The sequence below is a fragment of the Dipodomys merriami genome, unplaced genomic scaffold, assembly GCF_024711535.1.
Source record: "Dipodomys merriami isolate MVZ:Mamm:240054 unplaced genomic scaffold, mDipMer1.0.p SCAF_81, whole genome shotgun sequence".
NCBI classification, from domain to species: Eukaryota; Metazoa; Chordata; class Mammalia; order Rodentia; family Heteromyidae; genus Dipodomys; species Dipodomys merriami.
In genome coordinates, this window is record NW_027206413.1 from 3,702,847 (window position 1) to 3,716,885 (window position 14,039).

Below are 14,039 nucleotides of genomic sequence, written 5' to 3' on the forward strand. Positions count from 1 at the left end.
ACATCAGCCCCATACGATCGTATGAAGAAAGTAGTAGTGTGAGAACCGTCTTCATTTCTATAATGTTTGCACAGTAACAAAGGGTTCAGTGAGGCCTGTTCCATTTAGTGAACCTATTCCCATTATTAACTAATGCATACGAGTGCTTTACCTCCAGAATAGACTGTTACGATATAGTTGGCAAATAGGATTCATCCAAAAAGTGAGTTAATATCAGATACTTAAGCATGTCATTTTAAGGTTTCCACTTTGGGGCTGTTATTCTCCAATCATACGTAGAAGTCTTTTCTTGGCATCTCGTGCTCCAGGAGAGAAAGTCTGTCTGATCACTTCATACTTACATAATATACTTACTTACTTATACATACTTACTTAATATTTATAAAGGGAATCACTTCCTTCCTTGTTTCCCTCCTGCCCTTTTTCCTTCTCCTTCTTCTTCTTTCCCACTTTTTTCACAGGTATTTTCTATTATCTTCTTTTGTATTTCTAACAAGCCCAAGAGATCATCCAAAAAATACCCTAAACAAATAGACAAAATCCTTACATTGCTTTGCAGAAATGGTAGAGAAGGCTGGAGTCATAACTCAAGGAGAGTACCAGCCATGAGCAAGCGAGCTGAGCCAGAGCCTGAGACCCGGAGTTCAAACCCCAGTACCAGCAAAATAAAAGACTGTACAAAGCTACAGAAACTAGAAACCCTTGCATACATCTACCACGCTATCACTCTCTCATCATTTTGTTGATTTTGAAACTTGACCGCGATCCAGACACCATTACCTTCTTTCCAACCTCTCTCCCCCTTTCCGGACTGTTGCGCAGTCCATCTTATTCCCCCCTCGGTACAGTGCTATAAATATATTGCTGGGAACCTTTAATCAGGCATTGATACTTAAGACTTTCCATCGTAGCCAAGTCCCTGGAGAGCCCAGGGCGGCGCTCTCCGGGGTGGCAGCTGTGTTCTCTGTGGCACTGCAGCTAACGCTGTCTTGTCACACACCAGCTTTGTACGCTGGTGATACCCGGGGATGGTGTTTGTCAACCTGGTGGGTTAAAACAACAACAACAGGTCTTCTGGATCGTGACGACGTCTTCGGTTTTCTGCTCGGGAGCCTAATGACTTAAACGGAGTGGGGAAGGAAGATCCTGGAGGACTGATTGGACATCCACCATGAGGTTCTCCGCAGACATGCTGGAGATGACTGCCTGTGCCATTCTCATCCTGGTCAGCTTCGTGGGAAATACGTGTCTGTTTTATTCGACGAGGCGCTGTGCCACTGGACGTCCGCAGACATCGTTTCTTCTCATTTTCAGTCTTATCCTCGTCCACCTTACGAAGAACTTGGTGGTGAACGTCATGAAAATCGTGTATTCCTCTGGGATCCTGGTAGACGAAGTCGGCTGCAAAGTCCTCCACTTCACGGCGGCCCTGACCACCTCCTTGGCCATCTGGTTCATGCTGCACTTTGCTTTGTTCTACCACCGGAAGCTTTACCAGATGGTGCACCCCTCGAGTGAGGTTGTACCCCAGACCCAGCAGAAACATTCCCTGGTGGGGATTTCTGCCCTCTGGGTGGCTGGTGTGGCTGTATACATCCCCATTTTAATTTATACAAGAAAACCAGAATACCCAAACACGGGAAACGATACAGACAGCTTGTCTATGCCCAGGATTTACATGGATTGCCTGATTCACTTTGGAGACAAGCAGGTAGAGTTTTACTATGGGAAAATATTTCTCGTTCTAGTTGATATTCTTCCTTTAGCCATCCTAGTCTTGGTATGTTTCTGGATGTCTTTCCTCCTCTCAGAGAAAAGGAAGATGACATACGGTGACATCTGGATTGGACAGGATGACTCAGAAACAGAAGTCCTCCGAGGGGCCAAGTTCAGCGTGGTGTTAATGCTGCTCATCACGCCGCTGTGGGTTTCCCACTTCATCTTGGTGTATTTCTTGAAGGACGTGGCAGCCTGGGTCTGCATCCCAGCCATCCTCACCGCCCTCTCTTCGGGTTTCTCGGCTCTCAGTCCTTTCCTGTTCATGTTGATTAATTACAAAATGAAGCTGGTGTCTCTCTGTGGTGCCAGACAGGAAAAACCTCCACCACAGCCTGCAGATGCCATTCTCTCTCCCTATGCTTGATGGCAGAGAATTTGGTTCTAATTCCCCTAGGGTGGGGCTAACCTCTACCCAGCCCTCATCAGTAGCTTCTGAAAGGACTTCTAGGTCATCGACTTCTTTCCAAACTAGACTTCTCAGGGAGATTAGAGAAGAAGACGTGAAAATATTAAGTTGTTGTAACTTGAAAAAAATTAGTTATCACAGTGTTTGTTATTTAGGATAATACCAAGCTTTTTAATGTAGACATTCTAAGCATAGTATGGATAGGAACTCAACAGCACTATATTAAGCAATTTATTCAATGTATTGCTTGGGGAAAAAAGCCAACATATTGTTGAAACTGAGGACAGTGCTTCCTAGGTAAATTCCTCAAGATGCCTTGAACTGTCTTGTGTTCTCATCATTTGTTTTTCTTGATACGTGTCCACAGGTATCAGAGGTGCATTCAATAGGTGTGACGTGTTCAGTGTTTGCCATTTTAATCCTAGCACATCAGATAAGTTGGAAGCACATTTTGCTCAACTGCTTTCCTCTCAGTGTCTTTAGCAAATTTGGACTAGATAAGAGCATTAAAATATTTCCACTTGCTAAATTGTACTCTGTGTGTATGCATAGATGTGCAGATATTTGGTTACTACAGACCCGTAGTCCACTGAAATTGCCTAATCACCTACATGTATATCAAGTAATAAATAAATAAAAAGTACATTTATTTGATAGAGAACTTATTACTTGTTTTGGCTATCACATTGTATATTCACAAATTATTTTAAAAATTATAAATTCTTACAATAACTTGGTTTCTGGTTAAATTTAATTTAAAAAAGCACATTATAATTCTAATGAAAAACACATAGCCAGGTTATTTTTCACAATCTATTACCTTTCGGACTGCTTTGGATATAGTGAATAATTATTTTAAGTATCTATGCATACATTTATATATGCATTGAATTTTAGCCTAATTCTTATCACACTCTTGTATCTTTTCAATGTCCTTCTACAGTAATAAACCCGGGATTGATTATACCATAAACCTAGTGAATAGCTCTCTTGAAATTGACATCCTTGCTTTCAAAACGCTGTATCAAAAATTATAAATCTGGATCTCATTTATAGAAAAGATTTAGAATATCCTTGTTACCATGAAGTACTGCAGAGAAAGGGAAACTTACAATAACTTAATCTCAAATTCTGTAGGGTTTTGTGAGCCAACGTCTGCCCCTTATACAGTAAAGGGAATGAAAGGAGAAGAGGAAAACAAAAACAGACTTAAGGCCTTCTGAGATTTCCGGGTGGTCTTCATGGGAAAAGCTCAGCCCTGTCCGTGGAGGCAGTTTAATCAGAAGGGCAGTAGGCATGGATCCTGTATAATGAAGTTAACATCTGGGTTCAGAGGATGTGGGGAAGAGGTTGCCATCATTTCATTAGATGCAGCTGTAACCAGAGCGGGACTAGCCATTGATCTTAGGTAGTGGTCCAGAAGAATCGGCGCTCAGGAACTTCTTAGAAATGCTGAATCTTGGATCCCACCTGAGACCTGTTGAATCAGAAACTCCAAGTTGAGCCCAGAAATCTGTTTTAATGAGCCTTCTGAGTGAGTCGCATGCACAGTGAAGTTTGAGAACCACTAGTGGAGGGTTGGTCCAAAGTTTATTCCCCATAAATGATCAAAATAAAGCCAGGATAACTGACTCAAGATGTTGTGTCCAGTGTGCTCTGTGCCTCTTGCTGCAATGTCTGCTTCTCTCAAAAATGGCAATCAGGATCGCCATCTGTGTTCCATACATTCTCAACAACAATTACCCAACAAATAAATCTACTCCAGAAATGAACTAACTTGTTCAAAATCAGGAATAAAGCATTGACCACTTCAGGTGAGCCAAAAATTTGGAACTTGTATTTGGATAGGTTCCTTGTACGTAACCAAGGATCCATTCCCAGAGTGTCCCTTAGCTCCTTTTCAGAAGCCAGAGCAAGACACAGAGTTGGCTGATGTTCATGTTCAGCCTCTCGGTACTAGAAGCGTTTCCCTTTCCCTTTCCAGGTTTTTTCCTTTTGTTTGGAGCTCATTAGCTCATAGTTTTGTCCTTGTGGAATTGATAGGACATATGCTCACTGAATGAACAATGTTCTCTTTTAAAAATGACTTGCATGAATTGTTGCTCAACTCTTTTTTTTCCCCTTCTCCTTAACCTCTGTGTCTCATTCAAGTTTCTGATGGGAATCTACACAGCAGATGAATGAGGCTAAGGGAGCATCAAAAGAGATGGGCCCAGGTAGGTTTCTGGAGAGGAGGAAAAGGGAGTCAGGCCTGAGGTAAGGGCCTTGCAGAACTCTGGACTTCTTGGCCATCTAGCCCGCCTTCCCAGTGCAGTGTTTGTGTTCCTCAGAGGGCACCTCCAGGCTTCAGGCTGAATAATGTCTTGCTGAGATTGTTTGGAGTTGGAAAGCATCCTATCCTATTAAGCCCATTTAGAATAGCATTATAAAGAAGTATTTTCTGCGACTGACATCTCTGAAAGTTTCTCCAAGAACTGTCCTTGAAGTTTCATCCTGATGTGCTGCGTCTTGAGATTCTTGAGAGAAAATAGAGGTTGGTCTTTCTTCAAGTTAGATATTTCCTTAGCAGTGCTACAAAAGACAAGAGTTCCCAGCTGTTGGATATCTTGGCTTCCTTACTCTGTCTTAGTACAGTCCAGGTGTCCTTCCTAAGAAATGGCACCCAGAACTAAACACAGTCGAAGTTTGTTTTATATTGTGTGTGTTTGTTTCTGTGTGTTTTTTCTGACTTTACATTTTTTATCTTCTCTTGGACAGCTGCTGTGAGCATGGATTCTTTCTTTCAAAAACATTTAACTGTTAAACTCATCTCTTAAATCACACATAGACACAAAGACAGATTAAAAGTATTAAAAAAAAACAACAACCACCCTAGGTCTGAATTCTACGATTTTTTCCAAGCTGTAAAGTTCTAATGTAACGTAAGTTCATTCTGATGTCTGAATGCATGAAATGACCCCCAGATCCTTTAGAAAGATTTAAAACTAAAAATTGGGGCTCAAAACTAAGGAACAGCCCTTAAGAGGGACCTGTTCCTAGCAGGGTCCTACTATATAGTAGGGTCCTACTATAGTGCTTTGTTCACTGCCTTTTAAATAAGACATAAGAAAAACTGATCATAGTCCAATTTATTCTTGAAGATGAGCTATTATGCCAACTGACTATAGAGTATACTTTTCAAGGATTGATCCAAAAAAATGTATGGATCAGGTAGTTGGGAACATGAACATCAATACATTTTCCTTTAATGATGGTGATCATGTCTACATTTCTTGCTGGGAAGAATAATTTGTCTGGAGTTTTGCTATGTGAATACCCAAAGCAATAAACTCAGAGATGATACTATCCATGGATCTCTGATGTAAATGGGTTAAAGACAATTTCATACTTTGGAGCAGTCTGAGGTGAAACAGAACAGCTGTACACTATTAGCAGGAAATGATTTGTGTGTAGTGGCTTAGTTGCCACTTATTAGTAAACAATCTTGACCACAGTATTACTGTATTAAGTAGTATGGACATACATGCACTACCATGAGTGATGCATACCTTCTGTCCCCCTCACAAAGTTCTAATAAAATCAGATTAAATATATCAAAGACGATTTGAAAAAAGAAAACATTAATACAGATACACAATTACTTTGCCAATGCCGTTTTGACCAACTGAAATAAAGATACTAGCTACAGGTCTGTGGTTCTCGTCTGTAATTCTAGCTTCTCTGCAGGCTGAGATCTGTGAATCAAAGTTAAAAGGCAGACTGGGCAGAGACTCTTGTCTCCAATTTATCAGTAAAAGCTAGAAATGGAGATGTAGTTCAATTGGTAGAGTGTCCGCTTTGAGAAAAAAAAAAAGATACTGAAATTAAAGTAAAAAGTTCTGGTGATATGTCTACCAGGCAAAGCTTTGGTTTCTGTAGCTGCATCATGGAGTGTATGAAGAGATTTGTCTCCTAGGGTCTTTGTGAGTCCAAATGAGTGTGTAAGTGTATATTAAAGCCCCAAGTCCCACATACTGTGATTTCTTCAGATTTTTCTGATCTTTTTATCTACTGCCAGGAAGAAACGTATCCCTTCTCCTGAGCTGCAAACAGGCTTATCATATTTCATTGAAGTCTCCTGTTTTAGATAAAATATTCACTTGTATTTTTCCCAAACATCCTAGAAAACTTGTTATGATAAACAAATGTGCTCTGGTTACACTCTGGCTTCAGAAATAATCTGTCTTTTTTTGTGGTTTTGGGGTGCCAGTCCTGGGGCTTGAACTGAAGGCTTGGGCACTGTCCCTGAGTTTTGTGCTCAAGGCTAGCCCTCTACCACTTGAGCCACAGCTCAACATTCTGATTTTTGGTGGCTAATTGTAGATAAGAGTCTCATGGACTTTGCTGGCTTTGAGCCGTGATCCTCAGATCTCAGTCTGTTGAGTAACTAGGATTACAGGTGGGGGCCACTGGTGCCTGGCTTGGAAATGCTCTCTTGATCACCCTGCTCTGTCATTCATCCTAGCCCTTACCCTTCAAAATACAGCAGTAGATGCTGAATCAGTCGTGTGCATGCGTGCGTGTGTGTGTGTGTGTGTGTGTGTGTGTGTGTGTGTGTGTGCGTGCATGTATGCGTGCGTGCATGCGTGTGTGTGAAATCCTCCAGATTTTCCCCTCCAGGGCTTTGAGCATGCTGCGAGTGCTCCTGGAACCTGGCTTCCTGCTCTGTGACCCGCTTGCCACTCACACGTGCCTCCTTCAGCTCTCCTTCACCAGGCCCACGGGCCACATCTCCACGGCCTACACTGGGTGTGTGGGGTCCTGTGTATTGAAGTCTTAGCTTGGCTTCTAGCTGGTCACCTTGGAAGCACATGAAGGTTTTATTCGGCACGCCCCTCCAGCCTGTTCTGTGAGTCAGGAAGTGGAAAAGCTCCACGGAGCTGGGCTGTCTCCATCTTCTTCCCTTATGCACACTCCCTGGCTTTCCTCCAGTTGCCTTTCTCGTGTAGAAATTTCTGGCCCCTCTCGTTTTTCTGCTTCAAGGCTAGGCATTTAGCAGCTGCCGTCTTCTGGCCACTGTTGAGTCAAACAGCCAAAGGAACGGAATCCAACATTTGGAATGAGTTGCTTCCTTGCCAACCAAGCTACCAGGGACGACATTTCCACCCCAGCCTTCCAATTCTTGGTTCGTAATTTCTTTTGAGTTCTTAGGTTGAAGCAAACCCAGCATCCCTTTCAGACTGAACATGTGTCGCAGTGTAAATGTGGCGCTGGTGTGTGGAGGCAGAAGGTGTGGGAAGTGACTGGGGTTACCCCACCAAGTGTTGGTGAATTAAAGACGACAGCAGTAAGTTGGGATGCAAATCAGTTGAAGTTACCTCATCACCAGACTTACTCTGCTCATGCATTTTGACAGGCTCAGCTTATTTTTAATTATTGGGCTTCATAGAATACTGGTAAATGCAAGAAGAGTGACTTTGGCAGGAAAAGAGAAGTGTGTGTAACGTTAGCTTTTAGAATCAGCCCATACTGACTCCTTGTAAAAACAGAGTGAGGCAATACGTTTTAAGAGAATTTCAGCAGAGCAACGAATGTGGTATGTGACTATAGACACAAATCAATGAGCCTTTTATGACCCCAGCACGCTAGAATGTGTACATTAAAGGGAGGGTAGCTGCCGAAAGAGATTCTGTTGGCTACCCCAGGCATTTTCCAGTGATCTTGCCAGATTTTTTGAAGTCTTTATTTGGAATGATTTTTTTCACAGTCTGTTTTCAAGTTACAACCCAAAGACAAATTTAAATAGCACTTACAAATCATCATAGAAGGGTGAAGCTATTTTTCAGACTATAATCCTCGAAAAAAAAAAAAACTGTGCCTGTCCTGGGGCTTGAACTCAGGGCTTTGTGCTTTTGCTTGGCTTCTTTGCTCAAGACTGGTGCTCTACCATGTGAGCCAAACCTCCACTCTAGCTTTTGGCTGGGTTATTGGAAACAAGAGTCTCTTGATTTGTCTGCCTGGCCTGGCTTCGATCAATGATCCTCAGGTCTTAGCCTTTTGTGTTAAGCCACCAGCACCTGACAAAAACATGGTACTTTTTGTTAACCTGTTTGACCCTGATTTACTTTGAGCTGTTTCTCAATTGAGTTTTCCCTTGAAGGAAGCCAGGATCCATATGTGAAGACATTCGTGCAGAGGTGTACAGCATTAGCAGGTGTACAGCATTACCCCTCTCGAGAGAGGACTTGTGCACTTGGCAGACTCCGGGTCTGTTGCTTTCGCCTTCATTTTAATCTTTTCAAGCCAAGCATCAGTGTGAAGCTGGGATAAGCTTTCTTCCAGAGCCTTGGGCTATCCAAAGGAACATCACACCTGCGCCTAGCACACAGGTGCCAGACGCCTGGCTTGTGTTCCACATGCTAATATTCGTCTTTCTCTCCCTATCATTCTTCCTACCCAAGTCAGGAGAGTTAGACTAGTAAAACAGGCTTCCTTTACCTTTCTCCTGTCTTTTACCTCTTGCTCAACTTGAATCTTCTTTCTTCACTTCAAAAAGAAATTGTAACACATAACAGACCTATCACTTAACCGAATGACACATTAAACGAGCCAGTGCAGGGGAGAAAAAGAGTAAAAGCCCAGATAAGCTTGAAATCACACGATTTCAGTCAGTCGCCTACAATGGGCAGGTCATGAGAAGACTTTGACAAAGAAGAGTTGCAGTGCAGACGAAAGCCTCAGGACAGCTCCCAGAACCTGGACACAGCCTTTAGCGGTGAGGCCGAGGGCCGGGGATGGGATCAACATCCACATGATCAGGTCTTGAGCCCTGAAATCCCACTTTCTGGACTGTAGGCTGACGCATCCCGTTCTGGGAGCTGGAATGGGATTGACCCACTCTTGGCCTGAGATGGGGAGGCCCTTTCCTCTCAAGTGGGGGGCTTTGGGGCTTGTTCCCAGGCTCTGACTTCCTCCCTCCACACAGCAGGGCAGTGGTACCATGTCACAGCAGAGCAAGACCATCCCCCCCCCCCCCTGTAAAGCAAAGGGGACGTAATCCTCACCTCATAATATTTCATTGTGTTTATAAAGGCTTTTTTTTCTTCTAGTCCTAAGAGATTTTAAAAAAATGAAGATAACCTAGACGCACAAAATTGTGACATTTGTAAGAAGTTTTTATTTTGTTGTTCTTGTGTTATGAGAATGGAAAATGAACTTGAGATACATTCGATCTCTGAAGACAAACGAAATCCATGTTTTGAGCAGGGGACACCGATTAAACACGGGTAGGACTGATGTTATCCATGTAGAGGTAGTACTGATTGTTTCACACTGAATGCCTTCCAAGAGTCAACTGCTCAGTGCCCCGGCTCAGCAGTAGGACTGGGGTCCCTAGCACAGGGGCAGATGCTTACTGGACAGGTAGGAACGGCTGCCACACAGCCCTACCCATCTGCTGTCGGATGAAGACATTGCCAGAACGACGGATATTTCTTCAAGCAAAGCCAGAGATTGAGACTTCTGTGTCTACACGTTGGCAACTGATTTGACTTTGAAACTACGACTAAGGCCAAAGTAATCACATCTGTGGGCCAGACTCAGCCCGTGGATCTCCAGTGTGTGCCTGGCATAGCTGGACTTGGGTAGAACGCAGGTGTCATCCACTGAAGGAGGGGATTCCTTGGTTTCCACTGCAGATTGATGGGCGGTTACAGAAGAGCAACAAGAGAAAAATGACCAAAGTTCAGTCTGGCTTCCTCCTGCTGTGGATGCTCTGCAGCAGCTGCCCTACCCCGACCTCCTCCTCCGCCTGTCACCCTCGCTGCTGGGAGGGGAGGCCCCGCCGGGCCAGGTGCCCAGCGGAAGGGCAGATGCGAAGGGGAGGCGTAGTAATGACCACAGAGACGACTGAGGATTGGCTCCTCGTTGTAAAGCACCAGCTGGAAATGTAGCCAGAGCTGGTGAACCGTGGGGACTTCTTTACTCGGCGACAATGTAAACACCGTGAAAATGACACCTTGAAAGGGAGAGGCATTGAAGCCAGACACAAGAGCCATGCTAGAGACGGGAAAATAAAACCACCTTAAAGCAGATGGCTGTCTACCAAAGCCTACAAGGGAGTAATGGAAAGTTCCAGATGCCAGAAGACCTTAGTTTGAGACTGGTTCATCTGACCGATGCAGACATGAGCAGTGGCTGACGTCGTTCTCATTGACCCCAAGGAGTAATACAAAGGCTTTCTACTTTGTTGTCTTGATCTAATACCCCTCTGGCTAGGTTCTGTTAAGCATGGCTTCACTGCAGTGAATATTGCCCTCTCTATTTTCAGAGCATCTCAAATAGGGATTCGATGATTGATTTGATAGTTAGGAAACATTCACCTACACTTGGTCTTCGTATATATTTCAAGATTCACTTATTCCCCAACTCCAGCCTAGGTTTTGTGGATGTCGTCTGCCTTAAAATTCCATGTTCCTTGTGATTCTGAATGCATCACTTACTCTTTTTTTTTTTTTTGTGGGTTGTGGGAGTTGAACTCTGGGCCTGGGCACTGTCCCTATGCTCTTCAGCTCAAGGTGGGCGCTCTACTGCTTGAGCCACAGCGCCACTTCTGGTTTTCTAGTGGTTTACTGGAGATAACAGTCTCACAGACTTTCCTGCCCAGGCTGGCTTTGAACTGTGATCCTCAGATCTCAGCCTCCTGAGTAGCTAGGATGGCAGGCGTGAGCCACAGGTGCCTGGCTACTTACTCCTTTTTTGCTTTTGCTTTCTTTCAGCTCCAAAAGAATAAACTTACAAAAACAGAGAACAATCTACTTAATTTAATTGTCTGTTTTCTCTTTCCCACAGGCACATATCATTGTTGCATAATTATAATTATAGTAGGCAAAGAGCCTATCCAAGAAAGGATTAGGATGCTACTTCTGTGCTCTTTGTCTGGGTCTGCAACCCTCCCAACACCCTGCATCATTTTGGGCTGTTAACCAAGCCCAGGAGATAGTCTGTAGATCAGCTCACCACAGGAGATGGGTTCGGTGAAAAGAAGTTGGGTTGGAAGTCAATCTGTTAATTGAAGAACTAGAATCCAAACAATATGTATTGTCTCTGAATCCATCAGACTGAGATAAAGTTCTGTTGAATAGTTTACAAGAATGAATATGTATGTGAGGTTTAGAGAGAAAGTAACTCTGTGTGTGTGTGTGTGTGTGTGTGTGTGTGTGTGTGTGTGTGTGTGTGTGTGTGCATGTACATACACGTGCACTTGTGTGGTCCTGGGACTTGAACTCAGAGCACTGTTCCTGGGCTTTTGCACTTAAGGCTAGCACTCTACCACTTGGGCCACAGCTCCACTTTCAACTTTTTGGTGGTGAATTACAGATAAGATACGAGAGTCTCATGGACTTTCCTGCCAGGGCTGACCTCAAACTGCAATCCTCAGATCTTAGCCTCCTGAGGAGGATTACAGTGCATCATACCTGTAATCTAGCTCCTCAGGCGACAAACATCTGAGGATTGAAGCTCAAAACTAGGCTGTGAAAGCAAATAAGAGAACCTTATCTCCAAAGAACTAGGAAAATGCTGGAAAAGCTGAAGTGGCTTAAGTGACAGAGCACCAGCCTTGAGTGACAAGACAAGGCTTTGACTTAAAGCTCCAGGAGTGGCATTAAGAAAAAAGTTTTTGCACATATAAAATGATTTTCTTCCTCCTCCTCCTCCTCCTTCTTCCTCTTCTTCTTCTTCTTCTTTGTCAGTCATGGGGCTTGAACTCTGGGCCTGGGTGCTGTTCCTGAGCTCTTCAGCTCAAGGCTGCTGCTCATCTACTTAAGTCACAGTGCCAATTCTGGTTTTCTGGTGGTTAATTGGAGATAAGAGTCTCATGGATTGGGCTGGCTTTGAACCACGATCCTTAGATCTCAGCCTCCTGAGTAACTAGGATTACAAGCGTGAGCCACCAGTGCCCAGCGATTTTCCTCTTTTAAAACTTACTGTGAATTAATTCAGCAGTGATACTCACTAGACACTATGTTAGAAACAAAGACTATAACTTCGGGGGAGGGGTTTGGTAGGCAAAAGTTGGTAGAAAATCAGGGAAGAAGTAGCACTGTTCACAAAGAAATGTACTCATTACCTGACCTATGTAACTGTAATCCTTCTGTACATCACTTCTGCAGTAAACAGAAATAAAGGAAAACTTAACATGATTTCAGAAGAGCTTTATTGATATATCACAAATGACAAATGTAATTTGAGCTTGGAGAGACAACGTCATGGTTTCTTGGATGGACTTTCTAAGACTGTAAAAGTAATATGTACCTCTGTGAGGGGAAGGAGAGGAAGGATAACAAATGAAATTAGGTGATAGATTCCAGGATGATACGTTTTTCTGTTCATCAACATTCTGCCATTTTGTGGCTTAAAATGAGGCACAGCTCAAGATAGAAAAGCAATGCGTTTAGCCTGAGAGCGTCCCTCACCGCTCTCGCTCTTACATCAGGAAGCCTGTTTCCATCAGTCTGAATGTCATTTCATCTTCCAGTGATGTCTCTTCTCTGTTCAGCAAGGTTACAGAACCAAAGTAGGGCAAAGTCAGCTTCAGAAACTCAGGCAGGTTGCATAAGACAGTTTTTATAATAAGAAAGACTTGTTGCAGGAAATGGGCTGTCCTTCCCCTAAGTGGAGCCAGAGGATAATTACACCCCAAGGTGCTGCCTGGAGAAAGATAGCCCTGTTCTTAGCTCTGTCGGTGAGGCTGGCCTGCCCACGGGCATAAAGTGATGGAGATGAAGGAGGAGGAGGCATTTATCACCAGAATGTGCTTAAGGGATTACCACAGGGAGTCTTGAGGCAAGTGCTAACTGAGGATCTGTGGACCAGTCACATAGCACCGATGACAGAGGTGATTGTGCTCAGCTCTGGTGGCTCACACCTGTAATCCAAGCTTCTCAGGAGGCTGAGATCTGCCAGCCTGGGCAGAAAAGTCCACGGGACTTGTATCTCCGGTTCACTACCAAAAAGCTGGAAGTGGAGCTATGGCCCATCAGTGACGAGCAGAAGAGCTAAGGGACAGCTCCAAGTCCCGAAATCTAGTTCCAGAACAAGCAAGCAAGCACGCGCGTGCACACACACAGTATGTGTGAGTGATTAAAGTACTATGGTTCAAATATTTAAATATGGACTTAGACCCACCTCTCCACCTCTCCTCTCTTTCTCCCAAGCTGTTACCTTGATTCGTTGATATGTTTTGTACCTACCTGCAGGGTACTATGGAGATCTAGTATGCACAAAACCCAAGGATATGCCCACAGTGTCCTATGATTTCTCGGCTGTCTCCCATTCTCTGAAGCCTAAACTTTTACCCAAAGTGTGATGAAAGCCGTGTATGGGCTGCAGTATTTGTCATGAGGGGAAATTCTTACCCAAGTTTCTACTATGGCAAAGACAAGCAGAGACACAGATCAAGTAAAGCAGAGAATTACGGGGGCAGAGCTGTGCTTCTGGAAGCCCCCGGCTAGGGGCTTTGGAGAGAGGAAATGTTCTCCCATGCAACACCACCATCATTTTCTGTTTTGTTTGTCTGTGTACAGGGAATATTTCTAATTTTAAACAGTTAACCTTTTTGCCTTTCTTTTCTTCTTCTGTCTTGTCTAGGAAATTATAAGCATTTAATCTTACCCAAAATGTGCAAAGAAGAATAATGGAAGCCCCTGAATACCTTGATTTGGATGAAATTGACTTCAGTGATGACATATCTGTAAGTATTACTGATTACGAGCAATGTTTTGGGAGCGCTTCTGCCTTTGTCCTTGTGCTGGTTTTGCTTTTGTACTGTATATCCAAACCCTTCAAACTACATTTATGACTTCAAACTGAGAGT

The 14,039-nt window shown here is 43.6% G+C and overlaps 2 protein-coding genes across 8 annotated transcripts in view; both read left to right on the forward strand.

Annotated features, from left to right (window-relative positions):
• LOC138819667 (synphilin-1-like) overlaps positions 1–14,039 on the forward strand; it is a 132,098-nt gene that overhangs the window by 55,679 nt on the left and 62,380 nt on the right. For 6 of the 7 annotated variants that reach the window (XM_070011158.1, XM_070011159.1, XM_070011160.1 and 3 more), the window contains exon 2: positions 13,814–13,916. In XM_070011158.1, coding sequence (XP_069867259.1) covers positions 13,860–13,916 — 57 coding nt within the window. In that variant the 5' untranslated portion in view covers positions 13,814–13,859. Of the gene's footprint in view, positions 1–13,240; positions 13,293–13,813; positions 13,917–14,039 lie in introns of those variants that run through there. The other variant, XM_070011161.1, reaches the window with a different exon arrangement.
• On the forward strand, positions 1,172–2,143 carry LOC138819683 (olfactory receptor class A-like protein 1). Its single transcript, XM_070011176.1, has one exon. The coding sequence runs from the start codon at positions 1,172–1,174 to the stop codon at positions 2,141–2,143; it is 972 nt and encodes a 323-aa protein (XP_069867277.1).